The 18,638-nt window shown below is 40.5% G+C and overlaps 1 protein-coding gene across 3 annotated transcripts in view; it reads left to right on the top strand.

The window, feature by feature from the left end:
* tubgcp6 (tubulin, gamma complex associated protein 6) overlaps positions 1 to 17,668 on the top strand; it is a 59,024-nt gene extending 41,356 nt beyond the window's left edge. For 2 of the 3 annotated variants that reach the window (XM_038811457.1, XM_038811459.1), the window contains 11 exons: positions 66 to 188; positions 452 to 2,303; positions 2,577 to 2,653; positions 5,378 to 5,612; positions 6,640 to 6,808; positions 7,849 to 7,990; positions 8,762 to 8,956; positions 12,828 to 12,960; positions 14,460 to 14,673; positions 15,241 to 15,440; positions 17,234 to 17,668. In XM_038811457.1, coding sequence (XP_038667385.1) covers positions 66 to 188; positions 452 to 2,303; positions 2,577 to 2,653; positions 5,378 to 5,612; positions 6,640 to 6,808; positions 7,849 to 7,990; positions 8,762 to 8,956; positions 12,828 to 12,960; positions 14,460 to 14,673; positions 15,241 to 15,440; positions 17,234 to 17,325 — 3,432 coding nt within the window. In that variant the 3' untranslated portion in view covers positions 17,326 to 17,668. The remainder of the gene's footprint in view (positions 1 to 65; positions 189 to 451; positions 2,304 to 2,576; positions 2,654 to 5,377; positions 5,613 to 6,639; positions 6,809 to 7,848; positions 7,991 to 8,761; positions 8,957 to 12,827; positions 12,961 to 14,459; positions 14,674 to 15,240; positions 15,441 to 17,233) is intronic. The other variant, XM_038811460.1, reaches the window with a different exon arrangement.
* Positions 17,669 to 18,638: the final 970 nt, after the last annotated feature.

Raw genomic sequence — 18,638 nt, 5'->3', positions numbered from 1 at the left:
CAAATGTGTTTTTAAAAATTGTCTATTATTTACTTGTCCTTTCATTAACTTTTTTAATGTCTCAGGCATTGCTAGAGAAGTTACCATTGGAAGAACAAAGAGGGAAATTGGATGTTTTTCCCGGATTGGATCTACCACGTCATGAGCCATTGAATAAAGATTTTGATTCTCGGGAGCTGAGCTTTGAGGTGCAGTACTACAGCTGCATTCCATCTCTAAATGTTTGCCTTTTCTTTCCAACCTAGAAATGTTGATAATTGTTCAAATCCAATGAGCTAAGGGGACAAAATTTGTCACTTATATTTAACCAAAAACAACACCTAATATGAAAAATTGCCATTCATCACTTTTATTCATGTCTTGTTAAAATTAGTGAGGAAAAAGTTTGAAACCATATTGAATAATTATTTTGTCTTTCACTTAAATACCATTGTATTACTTTTTGTTTCAGGTAGCATCAGATGAAAACAAAATGCTCAGTAAGAAGGAAAACTTCCTTGTACCAGTGAATGAAGCAGCCTCAACCGCAGTTGCACAGACTGATTTATTTTCATTTCAAGAAGGGCCCCAACAATCGAAGAGTCAGATTTATAAAATAGAACCTGGACTTGAAGCTTCCCTTAATATTGATTCAGAACATCTGCCCCACATTAGTAATCCTAGTCAAAAAGAAGTATGCTTGCTTGATATAAGTTTTGAGGATTTTCTTCCGATGAAGCAACAGCAACCTGGAGCTGCCCTTGAAACTGTTAAACAAACCACTGTACTTGACGTGGCACTGAAGGAAATAGGTTCAGAACTATCAGATGAGAAAAAAAGCATTGCTGTTGACAAAGATGAATGTAATTTAACGGCATCTGGGGGTTCTCATGATAAAATATCATGGGGAAAAAACCTTTCACAAGTGGATTCCGGGTTGTCCCAGTGGAATATTCACGGACATGATTCTGATTCTCACATTAAAGCTGCAGGGTATACATCAGATATCAAGTCTTCAGGCCCAAGTACAAATATTCATGGTTCCATGCCTGATTCAAGCTTAAATGCAAGTGAATACATATCCAGTGTTGAACCTACCAGGCCACGATGGAATATTCATGGGCATGTTTCACAAGCTAGCATACAAGTTGGTGAACATGTTTCAGATGTAGAGCAATCTTGGCCACAAGTAAATGTTCATGGGCATCCATCACAAGCCAACATACAAGTTGGTGAACATGTTTCAAATGTAGAGCAATCTTGGCCACAAGTAAATGTTCATGGGCATCCATCACAAGCCAACATACAAGTTGGTGAGCATGTTTTGGATATAGGGCCGTCTTGGCCACAAGCAAATGTTCATGGGCATCCATCACAAGCCAACATACAAGTTGGTGAGCATGTTTCAGAGATAGGGCAGTCTTGGCCACAAGCAAATGTTCATGGGCATCCATCACAAGCCAACTTACAAGTTGGTGAGCATGTTTTGGATATAGGGCCGTCTTGGCCACAAGCAAATGTTCATGGGCATCCTTCACAAGCCAACATACATGTTGGTGAGCATGTTTCAGATATACAGCAGTCTTGGCCACAAGCAAATGTTCATGGGCACCCATCACAAGCCAACATACATGTTGGTGAGTATGTTTCAGATATACAGCAGTCTTGGCCGCAAGCAAATGTTCATGGGCACCCATCACAAGCCAACATACATGTTGGTGAGTATGTTTCAGATATACAGCAGTCTTGGCCGCAAGCAAATGTTCATGGGCACCCATCACAAGCCAACATACATATTGGGGAGTATGTTTCCAATGTAGAACCGTATAGAGCTCGATGGAACATTCATGGCCATGTGTCACAAGCCAATGTTCAACTTGGCAAAGAGGTGTCCGAGAAAGAACCATGTGGATGGCAATGGCGTATTCGCAGTGAATCATCACAGCCTCTGGTTAAAACTGGACAATCTGTAATAGCTGTAAAATCTGTACTGGGTCAGTCTTTTTTCAGGCATCCTTCTCAATCAAATATCAGAATAGGAAAATGGTCGCCATATGTGGAAGCAAATTTAATTCCAAGACAGAAGCCCTGTTATGGTCCTTCATCTTGTTCTACCATTCAAGACATATTATATAACAAAGAATCACGAGTAGAAAGAGTGGTACTCGATAAATCTGATGAAGAACAAAATGCAAACATTGTACACACTATCATTCCGAAAGAAAACATCAATACCACTGAAAAATCTGAACTGGATACAGTTCTGCAAAGTCCTGAACTTGAGGTAAATGGAAATCAAAGCAAAGAAAAAGATGAATCACAAGGTAAGAAATGAAAGGCTTTTGTTGCGTTTTACTCCTTCCGCAACACAACCCTCTTTTATAAGAACTGAAGTTTTCTTCTCCACTGTTAACTGGAATGTACAAATGGACATATGCATATTAAGATAATTCATTTTGCAACTAGTTTCAGCTATTATAAAAACTTGCATTGATTAGTATGTGAAGTGCAAGTTATTTTGTACCTAACAACCAAGTAATTTAGATTTCAAATTTTGCTCCAGTTACTGAAAAATATTTGTCTATTATCATTTGTAGGTACCTGTGAAAATGACGTGAGTAGTAAAAGTTCAGAAAATATATCATCCCATCCTCTTCAACCTACCTGTGATGAGGTATTTTATTTTTGATGAAGGATTCAAACAATATGTTGAAATTTATTGTGTTTCTCAAAGAATAAAAATCCTGGCTCAATAATAATTCCAAGACAGGAGGAAGGTTGTGAGATTAGGCAGGGAGGGGTTGTGGAAAGCCCACGGGGAGGTTTGCAGGGATTGTTTCCAATTTCTTTTCATCAGGTTTCCCACCCAGTGGTTAGCCAGATTAATAGGCTGGCTTGCTGTTAGATGGCATAACAGACAGGAGTGATCGGAATGTTTGTGGTTTGGATCACAGAAACGGGAAGGGATTAATACCTTCGAGGTTTGGATGTCGGGATGGGATGATGGTGGATCACAGTGACGAACGATGGGCCAGGGAAACACTCTTGTTTCTCCCGCCACAAAAGCAGTACAATAATGGACCTAGACCGTCAGACCTCCTTTCACCTCTCGGCTTTCCTAAGACCCAGGAAATCAGGGCTACAGGTGTTTAAGAAATAAAAGTGACATTGAAATGTAGCCACCCAGCCTCCTTGAAATAATTTAACAGCAGCCACCTAAGAGCAGGTTTGTCTCCACCCCTGACTGCTTTAAAACCTCTTAGGGGGTAGGTTTCCCTTTTTTAAATCAATTTTTAACCGTGTTTAAGTACAAAAATTCCTAAAACGTTTGCACAAATATTGTAGTGAATTCAGAATGCAATGCATCCCCCCCGCCCCAAATCACATGCCATTCTTTCATAGTTGGGTATTTAATTCATTCACCGTTGTTTGATCAATGACATGAATTTCCTACCTAATATTGTGAAAGCATTTATAATCATGAGGACTGCACCAGTTCAAAATATCTACTAGCATTTTATGAGAGCAACTAGAGACAGGCAATAAATGTGGTCTTGCCAGCATCAACCACATCTGGGGCACAATTTTTAAAATTACTAGTAAAACACCACAGTAATAGTTAAAGAAAAAATTATGGTTACACTTTTGAGTACTTTAATAATTTCACATTTTCCTATTAAATTTTTCCTCGGGATGTAGGCAGTGGGCAGTGCTGACCAGGCTGACGTTTTCAGTCGTGAGAAGGTGAAAGTTCTTCCACTGTGCGGTCATTAATCTTTATAGTGGTGGTTCCATATAACTGAGTGACTTGCTAGGCCACTTAAGAAGGTAAAGACAAAAGACGAGAGTCACTTTGGGTGGAAAGGATAAGGTTGGCGGTTTGCTCTCCTGAAAGACATGAGTGAACCGTTGGGCTCTTGCAACTTCACCGCACTTTTTACTGATTCCAGGTTTCTTTCCTGATTTATTTTGTATTTTGTAAAGTGATCAAACTGACACGGTAGAATTTGAACTTGCACTCTCCTGATAATCAGTCAAGGCTTCCTAGAGATTGCTAATTTAGACACAAAGGGTGGAATTCTCCCATGCTCCCACTAGCTGGGATAAAGGGCGGGGGGAGGGGGCAGAATTCGATAGGAAGCCCACAAATTGCTTTCTAACCAGCGTGAAATCACAGCAGGATTTTCCAAAGCTGTCTACCATGCCGGATTGGGAATCCCGCTGGAGGCTGGTGTGAAACCACTAATGGGATGCAGATGAAGGCCCAGCTGGAATCTTCCACCCACGATAAATTCTCCACAACGCCAGCAGGAAAATACACCGGTCCAGAACCCATCTGGACCAAGATGGCATACAAAAGTCAGGGCTTACCTGCAGAAGGCCTGTGGCCCCCACAGTTCAGAATGGAGGCTGCCAGTGACCATGAGCCTTGCAACGCCACACCAGTGGGTGGGGGGAATATCTATCAGGTGGCTCTTCCAGTTTGTGTCTTCACAAGAGGTCCATCTTTCTTGAAATGGTCCACCTTCTTTCAATGGTGGTCATTGACGCTGGGCACCTTTTAAATATGGCACCCACATATGACACGGGGCGCCACCAAGCTCGCCCCGCCAAGGAAAGTGGTGCCAGACCCCACAGATGCATCATTAATTATGTTGGTGATGGGAGATATTGCATGGTTTCCCATCAGCCCTTGCAGCTGGAAATGCTCCCCATCACCGCCACGGGACCTATCCCTGGATGGAGAATTCTGCCGATTACTGCTGCACAATCCTCTTTTTGTTTTGTATGTTTATGGTGGGTATGTCACTAAACTTGATTTTCTGTTACAAAACATTATCAGCACATCTACAAGATCCCTTAATCCAAAGGTCTGCAAATATTTATTTTACTTATGTCACAGCATAAGCTGGTGTGAGGTCAATTCTAGCCCCATTTCAGCCGGAGTCACAACACAGGTAAAATTAGATTTTATTTAAAATACCCGAGGTCCATGGTTGAGCCCAATAAACTGCAGTCACCAGGTTTGTAACTTTAACAAAAATAGTATTTTGTTATGTACAGTATTATAATTAGATAACAGAAACTGACTATGAACTACCCCTTTCCCAAGCTGTCCTCCTTCTTAGCTCTCTGTCTCTTTCTTTCTCTAACTCTGTCTCGAGCATCACGCAGGAGCCAATCCCTGACTTGTCAGACAGAACACTGTCCCTGGCCAACCTACCCATTGCCAACCAATCGATCAGACTCTCTCCAAACCTAGTTCTAAAGGCAGGACTCTCTGCACTTAGTTTTCTGAATGAGGTTTAATTTTCTTAGTTAATTATTTCTTCATACCTTTGGAGATTGGCATGTAATTTACAAAACATTTGGATGTGAATCAATGTTTTATCTTTAGAATAAAGATAATTTAGAACAACAAAGGGTTCGTTTTCAAGAAAGAAATGAGCATGACGCAGATTCTACTGTTCAAATCCGAATGGCTCCAGCAACTGATCTTTTGAGATTTGCAATGGAACCTATCCAAGAAGCAGCTGTAGAAAATTCTCCATGGGAGAAAGAACAAGCCTATCTCAAAATCTTGGCAGACCAGTACTGTGTGGAACATTACCAGGATAACTACGAATTGATGTGTGAGTGTGCACTATCTGAAGAATTCATTTGACCTGTACTATTTGGCACTTGGCCAATACAGGAAGTATTCATTATGAATTTTTTAAAAATAGGGCTGTACTTTTTAGTGGTCAATGGCTCTGAAGATTTTTTTCTTTTATTGTTGTTTTAGAGATGGGCAACCTTTGAAACAGTTCTTGATTGTTGAAGTGGTGCACAGGTGGGGTTACCGACTCCTCTGGTTGCTGTGATTAATGCATGCATTTGGTCAACTGGCCCCTGTGATTAATAAATCCAGCTGATATAAAAGTGGTCCATTAGTGCCCACTAAGTAACAAGAGCAGTTAGTGAATTCTCTGCCTACTCAAAACCTGTATTAGTGTGAAATGTGTTGTCTTTAGTGTATTGATCACCTGGGGTGAATTCCCCGCCCACGGTGAGGGGTAGCCACAATGGGAAATCCCATTGGCTGGGACTGGAGAATCCCCCTGCCGGGAGGTGGAGAATTCACCCCACTGATGGTGCATACTAGTGACTTTTGGGGAAATTAGAAGTGCCTCACCTCAATTTGAATGTAAGTGAAGATTTACTGGAGCTGCGGGAGGGAGGACCCTTGCAGGGAATTGGAAAATAGATCAGCATCAACAATTTGTTGATTTTTCAAAAGAAATGTGCTTCAAGAGATCACTTTGCCGTGGGTCCACTGTGAATTGATATATAGCACGTATGTCGCTCATTTAAAACCCTTTTGTCCTATATGAGGAATATTGATTTGCAGTTGTGTTTCTGACCCTCCTTTCTTTGAGGATTGGGTGACTTGCAGAAATGTCTGGGTAAGCTCACTGAATCCTGCTGCCAATGGGGAATTGTACAGTGCTGAAAAAGGGATGGTGGGATGGAAAAGGAGCTACAGGATTGTGCAATTGATTCCCCAACTCGTGCTCCCTTTGAGTAAAGTTTCACATCGGCAACACATGATTACTGAATTTGTCTTTTTCAATTGTTTGGTCTCGATTTTAACTTTACATACGTTATTTGTTGTCCCAGCTGAACCGCCCATCACGCACCTGCTTCAAAATGTAATAACTGAGCCCTATTTATTGCCCTTGGATCCTTCGGTTCGCAGAGCAACAGATGCAACAGCGGTACAAGCAAGCAGTCTTATCTCACTTCCAGTACTGATGAAGCATTCCATTACAGCACCTCTTATAGCTCAGTAAGTTTTATTAATGGAAAGAACTAAGATTGTCTTAATTGTGTTTTCTTTAAGTTAGTTAAGGGCATCGACCCATCATCGCTTTTCACAGACTGATTAAAAACTGCTAAAAGGCTGGGAAAGATAATTCAATAAGAAAATGACCAAAGAAAATTTAAAGATATTACAAATTTTAAATTCTATTATTTCAGCATGTAAATTTATAGCTTTTGTAATGGACACAAGTTGAAAGTCATAGGGATGTCAAATGACTTGTATGTGTAGAGTGTCCTTAACGTGGCAGAACTGCCCAAGGCACTTCACAGGAGCATTAACAAACCACATAGAGAGTTGTTAGAGCTGATGGTCAAAGAGGCATGTTTAAAGGAGCCCCGTGAATGGGGAAAGGCAGGTGGGGAGGTTCAGGGGAGGCAGGGAATTTCAGAGCTTTTAGGGTCTTGGCAGCCGACAGCGCAGCTGCCAGTGGTTACATGATTACAATTGTAGATGCTCAAAGGGCCAGAAAGAATTGGAAAAACGCTGGAAGGTTGGGGGTTGTTAGAGATTACATAGCTAATGAAGGGCGAGGTCGTGGGAGGGATTTATAAACATGAGCATTTTAACTTTTGCTCCAAGTTCAGCAATGTCTCAATATCAGTCAGCCGGCAGAGTGGTGGGTGAATGGGACGGAGTGACTTAGGACGTTGGCAGGTGAGTTTTGGATGACTCAAAGTTTATGGTGGGAGGCCAGTGACTGTGTTGGATAGATAATTTATAAAATTAATAGACTACATATTGATTAAATAAAACGGCCACTAAAACTAATTTTCAAGCTGAGAAAATTCTATCATAGGCCAGACTTTTCTGGCCATTCCTGCCAGTGGGATCTTCCAGTCCTGCCGATGGTGAAACCCCAAAAGATCTCGCCAATGGCAAACTGCCTCTGTCGTCATGGGGTGGGGGGAGGTTGTAAATGCCACCCATCATCTTTTTCTGTGTTTTACTTGTGATATTGCCTTTTTTTAAATAACCTTTCTTTTTCTCCTTAACACATTTTCTAGTGCTTCTCTGGTAAATAAAGCCATAATAGATTATTTGTTTGTGGAATTGAGCGTTGAACAGAACTTTGAAGCACTAAGACATTTCCTGTTGATGGAAGATGGAGAGTTTGCCCAATCGCTCAGTGATTTGCTCTTTGAAAAGGTAAATTTGATTTGCTGGGTCCAATCGCAACTTTTAATATGATTTCTGATTAACCACCAATATAAACTCATTCCTAATTAATGTTTAAACATCCTTTTTTAATATGTGTTTATTGTACTCTTAATGAGTGACACAACTTTGAGGAAAACAAGCCAGGTTTGCTCCTTATTATAGTATGTTATAGGGGCTGGTTTAGCTCACTCAGCTAAATCGCTGGCTTTTCAAGCAGGCCAGCAGCACGATTCGATTCCCGTACCAGCCTCCCCGGACAGGCGCCGGAATGTGGCGACTAGGGGCTAGGGCCAAACCTCAGAGTATCTAGAATGCACCATTGTGGTATATTTCCATTTCCTACATTATCAATCCAGTTGCTTCTCTGGCTAAGATTGACACTTTCATACCAAAGGAGCAGCCAACCCTCAGGCAGCTGGATTGAAATTGCACATAATATTCCACATAGTATTCTTATAGCCAGCAGACAGAGCAGTTGAACTGGAAGACCAGTGCCTAACCCACTGTGCCATAGTATTACATGCTTCATTTAAATGAAGGGTACTTTGCAGTATTATTTTTGTTTTCAGTCATACTCCAATAAACACCTATTGTTTAAAAAAAACTTCCCGAACGGTTTTTAAAACCAAACTGAGATTGATCACTGTAACGCTGAATCATGTGCTTGAGTTTGCATTTAATAAATGCCTGCAACTTGAGCCCATGAGTTTTAAAATCCTGTTGTGAAATTAACTGAAAAGGTTTATTTTCTTTCAATAGCTTGGGTCTGGACAGACACCTGGAGAACTTCTGAATCCTTTAGTTCTGAATTCGATCCTGAACAAAGCATTGCAATATAGTCTTCATGGAGACTCGAAGCTCGCTTCTAATCTGACCTTTGCCCTTAAATATCTGCCAGAAATGTTCAAACCCAATGCACCTGATGCCTTAAACTGCTTGGAACTAAGATACAAGGTCAGAACCTCTTTCTTGGAGATTTAAATATTTCACATTTCTAATACTTTGTTCCAGTACGTTTTCATTTTTAGACGATTTCAATGTGTTAATAAACAATTACAAACATGCTAAGATTGGCAATTGCAGGCTAAGTTATCAATAGAAACAGTGCAAGATGAAGTTCAAAGCATATCAGCCAACGCACTGTAACCTCTTGTCCAAAATGTTTGGGACCAAGTCATTTCTGGATTTTGGATAAAACTCATAATGTTTCTATCTCTCTCCAGCTCTAATGAAGAATCATATTGGACTCAATACGTTAACTCTGTTTCTCTCTCCACAGATGCTTACAGGCCTGCTCAGTATTTCCAGCATTCTCTGTTTTATTTCAGATCTCAAGCAACTGCAGTGCTTTGCTTTGATATAAATGTTACCTGAAGCTTACAATAGTGATAAGACATTGCAAAGCTATAATGAAACTTGTTTCTGAAGAATAGATTTCCAGACATAAGAGGTTACGGTGTACTTAGATTTATAAGTTATACTGAAATTGGAGAGCGAGCAAGTCATGGCAAACAATACGACACTTTCAAAAGGATTAGGACATTTTGAGAAATAGCCAGTAGATGTTGGGTGCAGTTGAATGTAAACATTCTAGTGAAAAGTGTTTGCTGAATAAAATAGGCACACAGCATACAGGCCAGGAAAGAGAAGGTTACAATGAAAATACAGGTCGAGTATCCTCTATCCGAACCCTTGCGGCCAATTGCATTTCTGTTTTCAGATCGTTTTGCTTTTCAGATATCACTTTATAGGCGTGCTTTCATACAATGCCCAGGTAGTTATAGTCTAAAGTAAACAATATGGCTGTAAAAGTAAGATGTACCATTGAATAATAATTACAGGATACCTGTAATAAGTTCCCGCATGTGGTGCAATTCTGCTTGTAGGTCAGGGTTCACCAGGTAAACCGTGCAGACAAAATTACAAGGCAAACCAGTACAAACAAGCAAGACATTCCACACTAAAGGTTGGGTACTGTCGGTGAGGTTCAGGTTAGCTTTGGTCATGTCAGCTTAGGTCGCAAACTTCTAAGCTAACCGCCGATGAGCTTTGAAGAAAAATCCATTTTTTAAAGATGTGGCCAGTTTTTGGATACCCAAGCTGTATTACCTGAGTGTACCATTCTGGTGCATTGATGTAGCAGAAAAAGAAAAATGTAATGAATTTATTCGCCTCAGTACTAGGTTAGAATTGCCAGTTAAAGGAAGGAACTTTTCTTTACTACATAGGGACTCATTTTACTTTTCTGTCATGCTCTGCCCTCCTGATCACCATACTATACGTGCAATGTTATTGTCTTTGGGCAAGTACAGTGTAAGACACCAAGATTAAACCAGGGTTTCGGAACCCAAATTTATTGTGAGGAAAATGGAGGAATTTGTTGGTTTGCATTAAAATGATGACCTATGTTTCCAAAGTTACAAATAAGGTGAAGTTGATACAGACATGTTGATTCAGACATGTTGATCACGCTGACAAATGTTTCAAACATTAGGAGCCCCCAATCATTTTGACAGTTAGGAATACAGTAAGCCACCACACAACATGGACTCACAATGTTGTTTCACATTAACGCTATCAATAAAGTAGTGACAAGCTATCAATTTAACATTGCCAGTTTTAGCTTAACATCGTTTACCACAGACTTCCTCTTCTGTGCCTGTCTGCGTCTTCTGTGCCCTGCCTGACTTTTCCCGCTTGTGCTTCCACCCTTGCCCTCAGTCCCCTGCCCTGATTGACTCCTGGTATCTGTCTGACCTTAATCCTTTGGTTCTTCAGCAGCTCCCAACTTCTGGCTGTACTCCTGGCTTTGCTTCTGAACTCACACTGAAGTCCTGTCCTCCATCTAGTGGCAGATGTTGGTTGGTGCAGATAATTCTGTGACTTACAGCTGTTAACTGCATTTGCCAACTTCTACCACTAGATAGAGCCTGATCAATCTAAAACAGGGGTGGGCAAACTTTTCTGTGCAAGGGCCACATTCAGAAATTCACAATTTTAAAGGGCCGCATAGTATATTAAGTAAAATAATTACTTCACCCGGTTATGATTCTGGGCGCCTCATATAGAACATAGAACAGTACAGCACAGAACAGGCCCTTCGGCCCTCGATGTTGTGCCGAGCAATGATCACCCTACTCAAGTCAACGTATCCACCCTATTCCAGTAAGTAACCCAACAGCCCCCCCAATTAACCTTAAAAAAAATAAAAAAATTTTAATTAAAAAAATTTTTTTTTTTAATGACTTGGTGGGCCGCATAAAGACCTTTGGCGGGCCGCATGCGGCCCGTGGGCCGTAGTTTGCCCACCCCTGAGCTAAAAGCACTGTACTGACGCGGCTATTATAATTTTAAAAACCATTTAATTGCATTGTACGTTATATTTCTTTTATATTTAGTGATTTTTTTTTAATGAATTATTTCGGCCAGGAATGCACATTGCTGCACATGTGCAGTATTTCAGCTTGTACGGTGCTTTTACTGGGCAAGAAATGCCTGAAGGGACCTAGCTCTAGCTTTAGCAGTGTTCTCTGGAAACCTATGGTTCACTAAATGTCGTTTCCCTTAAAGGTCACGATTTTCAGGAATGGAACCATAACCTTAAGTGAGGGATTGCTGTAAGTGGGGAAATTTAACAGTCATTACTATTTCGAGTATCTAATTCTTTTTTTCCAATCGGGGCAATTTAGCGTGGCCAGTTCACCTACCTGCACATCTTTTTGGGCTGTGGGGGTGAGACCCACGCAAACACTGGGAGATTGTGCAAACTCCACACGAACAGTGACCCGGGATTAAACCTGGGCCCTCAGCAAAGTGAGGCAGCAGTGTTAACCACTGCGCCATCGTGCTGCCCATACATTTCTTAATTAAATCAGTTGAAGCTATTGAGTTAAGTGGTCAGCTAGGAGTTAAAAACAACATGATGTTAAGGTAGGAAAATGGGATTGCGATCAAACGAATCTTTTAGGCACGTGCCTTTTTCGTTGTTTCTAAAATTTCTTATGAATATATTGAACAAATTGACAAATCCTATCAGACAAGTTTCTACTGAAGCAAAAATGAGCTGTAAAGTATTACGTGTTCAAGGATCATTAATGTGAACCATTTTACACAAGTATGATAAGTCAAAGTCACTATTGTGGCTATTGTATCCTTTAAATTACAGCACTTATTTAAATTTTGATGGTATTCAAAAGTGTTTGTGAAGTGACATTTCTCTCCAGTAATATATGAACTGAATTGTCAAAATAGAAATTCACAGCAGGGTAGCATGGTGGTTAGTATAAATGCTTCACAGCTCCAGGGTCCCAGGTTCAATTCCCGGCTGGGTCACTGTCTGTGTGGAGTCTGCAAGTCCTCCCCCTGTGTGCGTGGGTTTCCTCCGGATGCTCCGGTGTCCTCCCACAGTCCAAAGATGTGCGGGTTAGGTGGATTGGCCATGCTAAATTGCCCGTAGTGTCCTAATAAAAGTAAGGTTAAGGGGGGGGTTGTTGGGTTACGGGTATAGGGTGGATACGTGGGTTTGAGTAGGGTGATCATGGCTCGGCACAACATTGAGGGCCGAAGCGCCTGTTCTGTGCTGTACTGTTCTATGTTCTATAGTGCTTCATTATGGGAGGGTATGTGTTAATTGTAGATTCCCTAAAGTAGCTCAAAGACCCTTTTTTTGAGAGCTACCACCAAATATTTATTTTAGAATTGGGGGCACTTTTGTGGAAATGCACTTAATTTTTAAAACTTGTACCAGAGTGGCGTGTCGTAACTGCAGCCTTGTCCAGTCTCACTGATGAACATTACATTTCTTTTCCCTGGCATGCTTATGTAGGTGAATTGGCCTCTCAACATTGTGATCACAGAAAGCTGCATGAACAAGTACAACAAGATATTTTCTTTCCTGCTGCAGCTGAAGCATATGTTCTGGACGCTAAAAGATGTTTGGTTCCATTTAAAGCGTACAGGTGAGAAAAATATTAGTTCTTGGCTGTTGAACGTATGTGGGCCTCGCTGAATTATTTTACAAGGTAGAAAGTTTTTACGAAAGATTTACTGGTGATTTTTATTTGGCTGCAATTAAAGATTAGATTAGGTTGAAGCAAGAGCATGGATTTCATGTTAAGTAACTGTGTAAGGCAGTGGATTAGGAAAATAGACTTGGGGGTATGATGGGTAAATTATTATCATAGTCACTTCCATGTTTGCAGGCGGTAAAGAAAATGCATTAAATGTTGGTTGTGGACTCAAATGAGCTGATTTGGAGGTGGTAGCATGAACACATCTGGAATTCTGTATGAACAAAACATTACAAGAAAGATGTATAATTACTGACGGAGGTCAGGAGGAGGGTTATAAGCTTGTTTTCTGTAATTGGAGGATTAAGGAGAGAGATTGTCTATACTGAGACTAGAGAAGAGGATGAAAGGAGACTAAATGTAGATTTTTACAGGTGTGGAGAAGATACAACTGACCAAATAGAAAGAAAGACTTGGCAGATTTTAGTTTTTTAAAGACTCGCTGAATTATTATATTGAAGTAGAACTGGATGAATTCCTATTGGGAAAGTATTACTAGTTAAAGAATCATAGGAAGAAAACTTTTTCTGTTCTTTTATAGGATGTGGGCATCACGAGTAAGGCCTGCATTCGTTGCCCATCCCTGATTTCCCTTGAACTTGTTACTGGGCCATTTCAGAAGTCAGTTAAGAGTCAGCCACATTGCTGTGGGTCAGGTGTCACATGTAGGCCAGTTTGGGTAAAGGTGACTAATTTCCTTTAGGGAAGGAAATCTGTGAACCAGATTTGTCTTGGTAACCATTACTGAGGCTAGAATATGATTCCAATTTTTTTTTTATTGGATTTCGATTCCACCAGCTGCCGTGGTGGGATTTGAACCTGTGTCCCCAGCGTATTAGCCTGGGCTTCTTGGATTATCAATCCAGTGACATTACAACTACAGCACCATCTTCCCCCCCAGAGATGAACCAATGAGTATTCACCCCAGATCATTCCGTAACACCCTCTGTAATTGGTAAAATGCTTCACTTTACATTAAGAATTTTGATCACAATTTTAAAAAATGTTTCTGCCTATTGCACCTGAAGATAATTATGACATCCTCTTCTGATGCGGGATATACATTTGGGGATATGCACTGTATATCTAGTATTATGTACCAACTAATGTAATTACATCCAAAAACTGGGAACTATGACTGGTCATTCAGTGATATTTACTGAAAATATGACAGTCAGGATTAGTTAGGGCCGTCTAATCATTAATTATGGTATAATAATAATATAGCTATACACCCCAGTATAGATCATATTTATTCCCTCATGCTTCTGACCAGATCTTGTGAAATATTATGATCCACAAATGCATGCCCAAGCCCATCTTTCCTCTTGATGTTCTCAAATTTTGAAAATTGAATTTCTCTTTTACCTTTTTGTTTTTTATTTTAGCTTTAGTTAACCGCTCTTCAAATTCAGTTCAATTTCATCAGCTTCAGCTCTATCGGCACGAAATGCAGCATTTTGTCAAAGTCATCCAAGGTTATATTGCTAATCAGATCTTGCATGTGACCTGGTGTGAATTTGGGCACAAGTTGTCATCAGTTGGAAACCTGGATGAACTCCATCGGACACACGCAGAATATCTCAACAAAGGCATTTTCAGGCAAGAGCTGCTCGTTCTTTTGTTTGCAGCATTTCTAAATAATTCCATAGCATGTCCGGTGTAATGGTAATTATTTGACTGCAGATTGCATTGATGAACTCTAAGAAAGGGTGGGGGTGGGGGGAAGCTGAACTGATGGGATTGTGACGCGAGTCTAAAATTCATATAATAAACAAAAAAGAAATCCAATACACGTTGAAATGCTTGGTTATATTTTTGCTTTCTTCGGGCAGAGGGGAAAAGAAAGAACACTTCTGATTTAAAGATCGAATAGAAGTAGAAAATATGAAATGTTCGTGTAATGAATACCTGCAGTTAGTATTGAAAAGGAAAAGGGCTAAAAGTGGCTTTTTCCAATTCTTACACTATTCTATCACAAAGCATATTTCAAGCAAATTCTTGTAATTTGGGATTTTAAAAGCCCAGTGGCTTTTTACATAATTGTTATCTTCATATCTGAATAGGAAGCCATGTGTGTGAAAGGTCAACAATGAAGATAATGTTGTATCTTCGGGAAGGGTACACATTGCTTTATAAAGCAACATCTTTTTTATTTTTATGTTACAGGGGATTATTGACTGAGAAAGCTGCTCCAGTGATGAATATCATACACAATATTTTCAGTCTGATTCTGAAATTCCGCACTCAGCTGATCTCACAGGCCTGGCAGTACGATGCCGACAAACAAGTAACGATACATCCCAGCTTTGCCGTGATGCAGCAGTCCTACAAGACTTTTAAACATTATTCACACTTCCTTTTCAAAGGTAGAGTATGAATGTTCAACTATTGCCAATTTCAGTTCTGTTCCAAGTCAGAAACAAGGTATATTTAATGATGAAAAATATTTAACTGAACCTTAACTGAAGCTATGCCTGTCAAAATAATTGATAGTCACAGGTAAATTAAATCTACACAATTCGATGTTTTGCATCAGTGTTCAAAGGTAGATAAAATCGCAAGTTAAACCCAATACCAGTAATGTTACCTCCAACGTTGTGTCTTTCTCTTGTCGGTATAGATACATAACCATAAAGCAAGAAATTTAAAAATAAAAATGATCAACATTGTGTCAAGATATTTAGAGCAAGAACCATTGTCATGACAATTAGCGGTTCCTTATAGTCGATATAATAGAGCAGTGACATGCAAATGTCAATCTTATACCTGTATAGAGAAGATTCTACATTATGAAATGTACAAATTGGAAGATGCAAAAATATAGTTTTTATTCTAATCTTCCATACACGGTAAATAACCATTTTGTGATAATACACAAGAGTTGAAATATTTTCAAAGCTATTTCTTTACTATTTTGCATAAAGTGATAGTACAATAAATGATTTGCTTCCTATAAACTAATTTTAGTGTACTATCTGAAGTCTGTTACTGCACGTGATGTGCTGGAAGATCTAGTGTTTGATGTATTGTTTTTGGAATACAAAAAACGTTGCAGCACAGGAACAGGCTCTTCGGCCCATCAAGCCTACGCCTATCCAGATTCCTTATTTAGACCTACGACTTAGTGCCCAAATGATCTGTATCCCTCCATTCCCCACCCGTTCATGTGTCTATCAAGATAAATCTTAAACATTGCTATCGTGCCTGCCTCCACCACCTCTGCTGGCAATGCAATCCAGGCACCCACCACCCTCTGCGTGAAAAACTTTCCCTGCACATCTCCCCTAAACTCTCTCTCTCTCTCTCTCTCCTCTCTCTCTCTCTCTCTCTCTCTCTCCTCTCTCTCTCTCTCCTCCACCCCCCCCCCCCCCCCCCCCCCCACCACACACACACACACACACACACACACACACACACCACCTTGAACCTGTGCCCCTTTGTAATTGAGTCTTCCACCCTGGGAAAAAGCATCTGACTATTCACCCTGTCTATACCCCTCATAATTTTGTAGACCTCAATCAGGTTTCCCCTCAGCCTGTCTTTCGAACAAAAACAATCTTGAGTTTATTCAACCTCTCCTCATAGCTAACACCCTCCAGACCAGGCAATATCCTGGTAAACATTCTTTGCACTCTCTCCAAAGCACCCACATCCTCCTTGTAGTGTGGCGACCAGAACTGTATTCCAAATGTGGCCTAACTAAAGTTTTATATGACTGTAACATGACCTGCCAACTCTTGTCCCCAATGCCCCCGCAAATGCCTTCTTGACCACCTTATCCACATGCATTGCCACTTTCATGGAACTATGGACCTGAATGCCCAGATTCCCCTGTATGTCAATGCTCCGAAGGGTTCTGCCATTTACTGTATACTTCACATTTGAATTTGAACTTCCAAAGTCTTGGTCAAGGCCGTGTTGTACGCCTGCCAGCCAGTGTTGAAGTTGCAACTGTGACTCTTACCCTAAGGTCACCAGACCTTAAATTTCCACACATTTATTTCATTGTTTTTAAATGTAAAGACCTTTTATTTATTGGTTAGATCTGCTTTACTTTAGAAAGTACAATTTTGAAACTAATTATGCTGAAAGATTTTCTTCCTTGAGTTAAAAATTGAAAAAATCTTTTTTTTTTCTCTCTCCTCCCCTCCCTTCCCAGTGGTGACGAAACTTGTCAATCGGGGATATCAGCCACATCTTGAGGACTTCCTGTTGAGAATTAACTTCAATAATTATTATCTGGATGCTTAACTATTGCATACTTTGTAAGAATTGCATCTGGTATGTTAATGAAAATCAAATTTAAATTAAATCAATCTAATTTGAAGTAAAATATTAGTAATTGGTCAATTTTAACGTTTAGTCATTTTTAAACAAACAATGCATCTGAGCATTTGTATTTTGTGTATAAATATTTGTATATCTGTACCATAGAAAATCAGTATTACAGGACAAGTTTATGCTAGTTATGCAAATACAAGGAGGCTTGGTAATGCACAGTGCAGCATTTGTAATATATTCTGCAGGGTCAATTAGCACTACGCTCTCATTTAATAATTTGCCATGTTTACAATTAAAACAATGTTTGAAGCTGCTTCTCTTGATGTGAGTTTAAGTTTTTAACTCCTTGTCTTATTGGATATGTTTTAAGTAAAAAAGTGTATCACAACCCGAACAGTAATGGCTTCACTTCCCATTCAGTTTTGAATTTACCAGGGTCAGGATAACCTCATGCCTCTGGAAGCAAAACTAGGTGCCGGGCTTCACTGAAAAATGTGGCTCGATGATGGATTCTTTGGCACCTTTGACACGAGTGTTGAGCAAAACTAAAGACCACTTTCCGGTCTAGGTTGATGTAATTTCATGTGTGACGTAGGCCCAAGTCGCCGTTTGCATAACGTATTGCAAATTCTCTTGATCTTTACATTCTGACTGAGGTGGCTGGATGACCAGCTAGGAGCAGTAACCTGGCAGATGCAGAAAGAGCATGGCAGTGTTTAGAGTCCTTTTCTGTCCCAGATTTGGGGGAGCAGTGCTGTACCTGAAACAGGGGGCAGCACGGTAGCATGGTGGTTAGCATAAATGCTTCACAGCTCCAGGGCCCCAGGTTCAGTTCCCGGCTGGGTCACTGTCTGTGCGGAGTCTGCACGTCCTCCCCGTGTGTGCGTGGGTTTCCTCCGGGTGCTCCGGTTTCCTCCCACAGTCCAAAGATGTGCGGGTTAGGTAGATTGGCCATGCTAAATTGCCCGTAGTGTCCTAAAATGTAAGGTTAAGGGGGGTTGGGTTACGGGTATAGGGTGGATACGTGGGTTTGAGTAGGGTGATCATTGCTCGGCACAACATCGAGGGCCGAAGGGCCTGTTCTGTGCTGTACTGTTCTATGTTCTAATTGGCTCTGTCACCTCGGGAGGATATGAGCTTCAGATCTGCCCCAACCTGTGGAGGATGACCATCACTCTGAGGCCGTCTGTATACCGGATTATGACAGAAAACTGCCAGTAGCACCCTCTGCCTGACCCCCGTCATCATTTCCCCATCAGTACAGGGATTGGTATGTCTGATGT

Source organism: Scyliorhinus canicula, chromosome 11 (assembly GCF_902713615.1).
Source record: "Scyliorhinus canicula chromosome 11, sScyCan1.1, whole genome shotgun sequence".
Lineage (NCBI taxonomy): Eukaryota > Metazoa > Chordata > Chondrichthyes > Carcharhiniformes > Scyliorhinidae > Scyliorhinus > Scyliorhinus canicula.
Note: the sequence above shows the minus strand (reverse complement) of the source record. Positions and strands in the feature narration are given on the sequence as shown.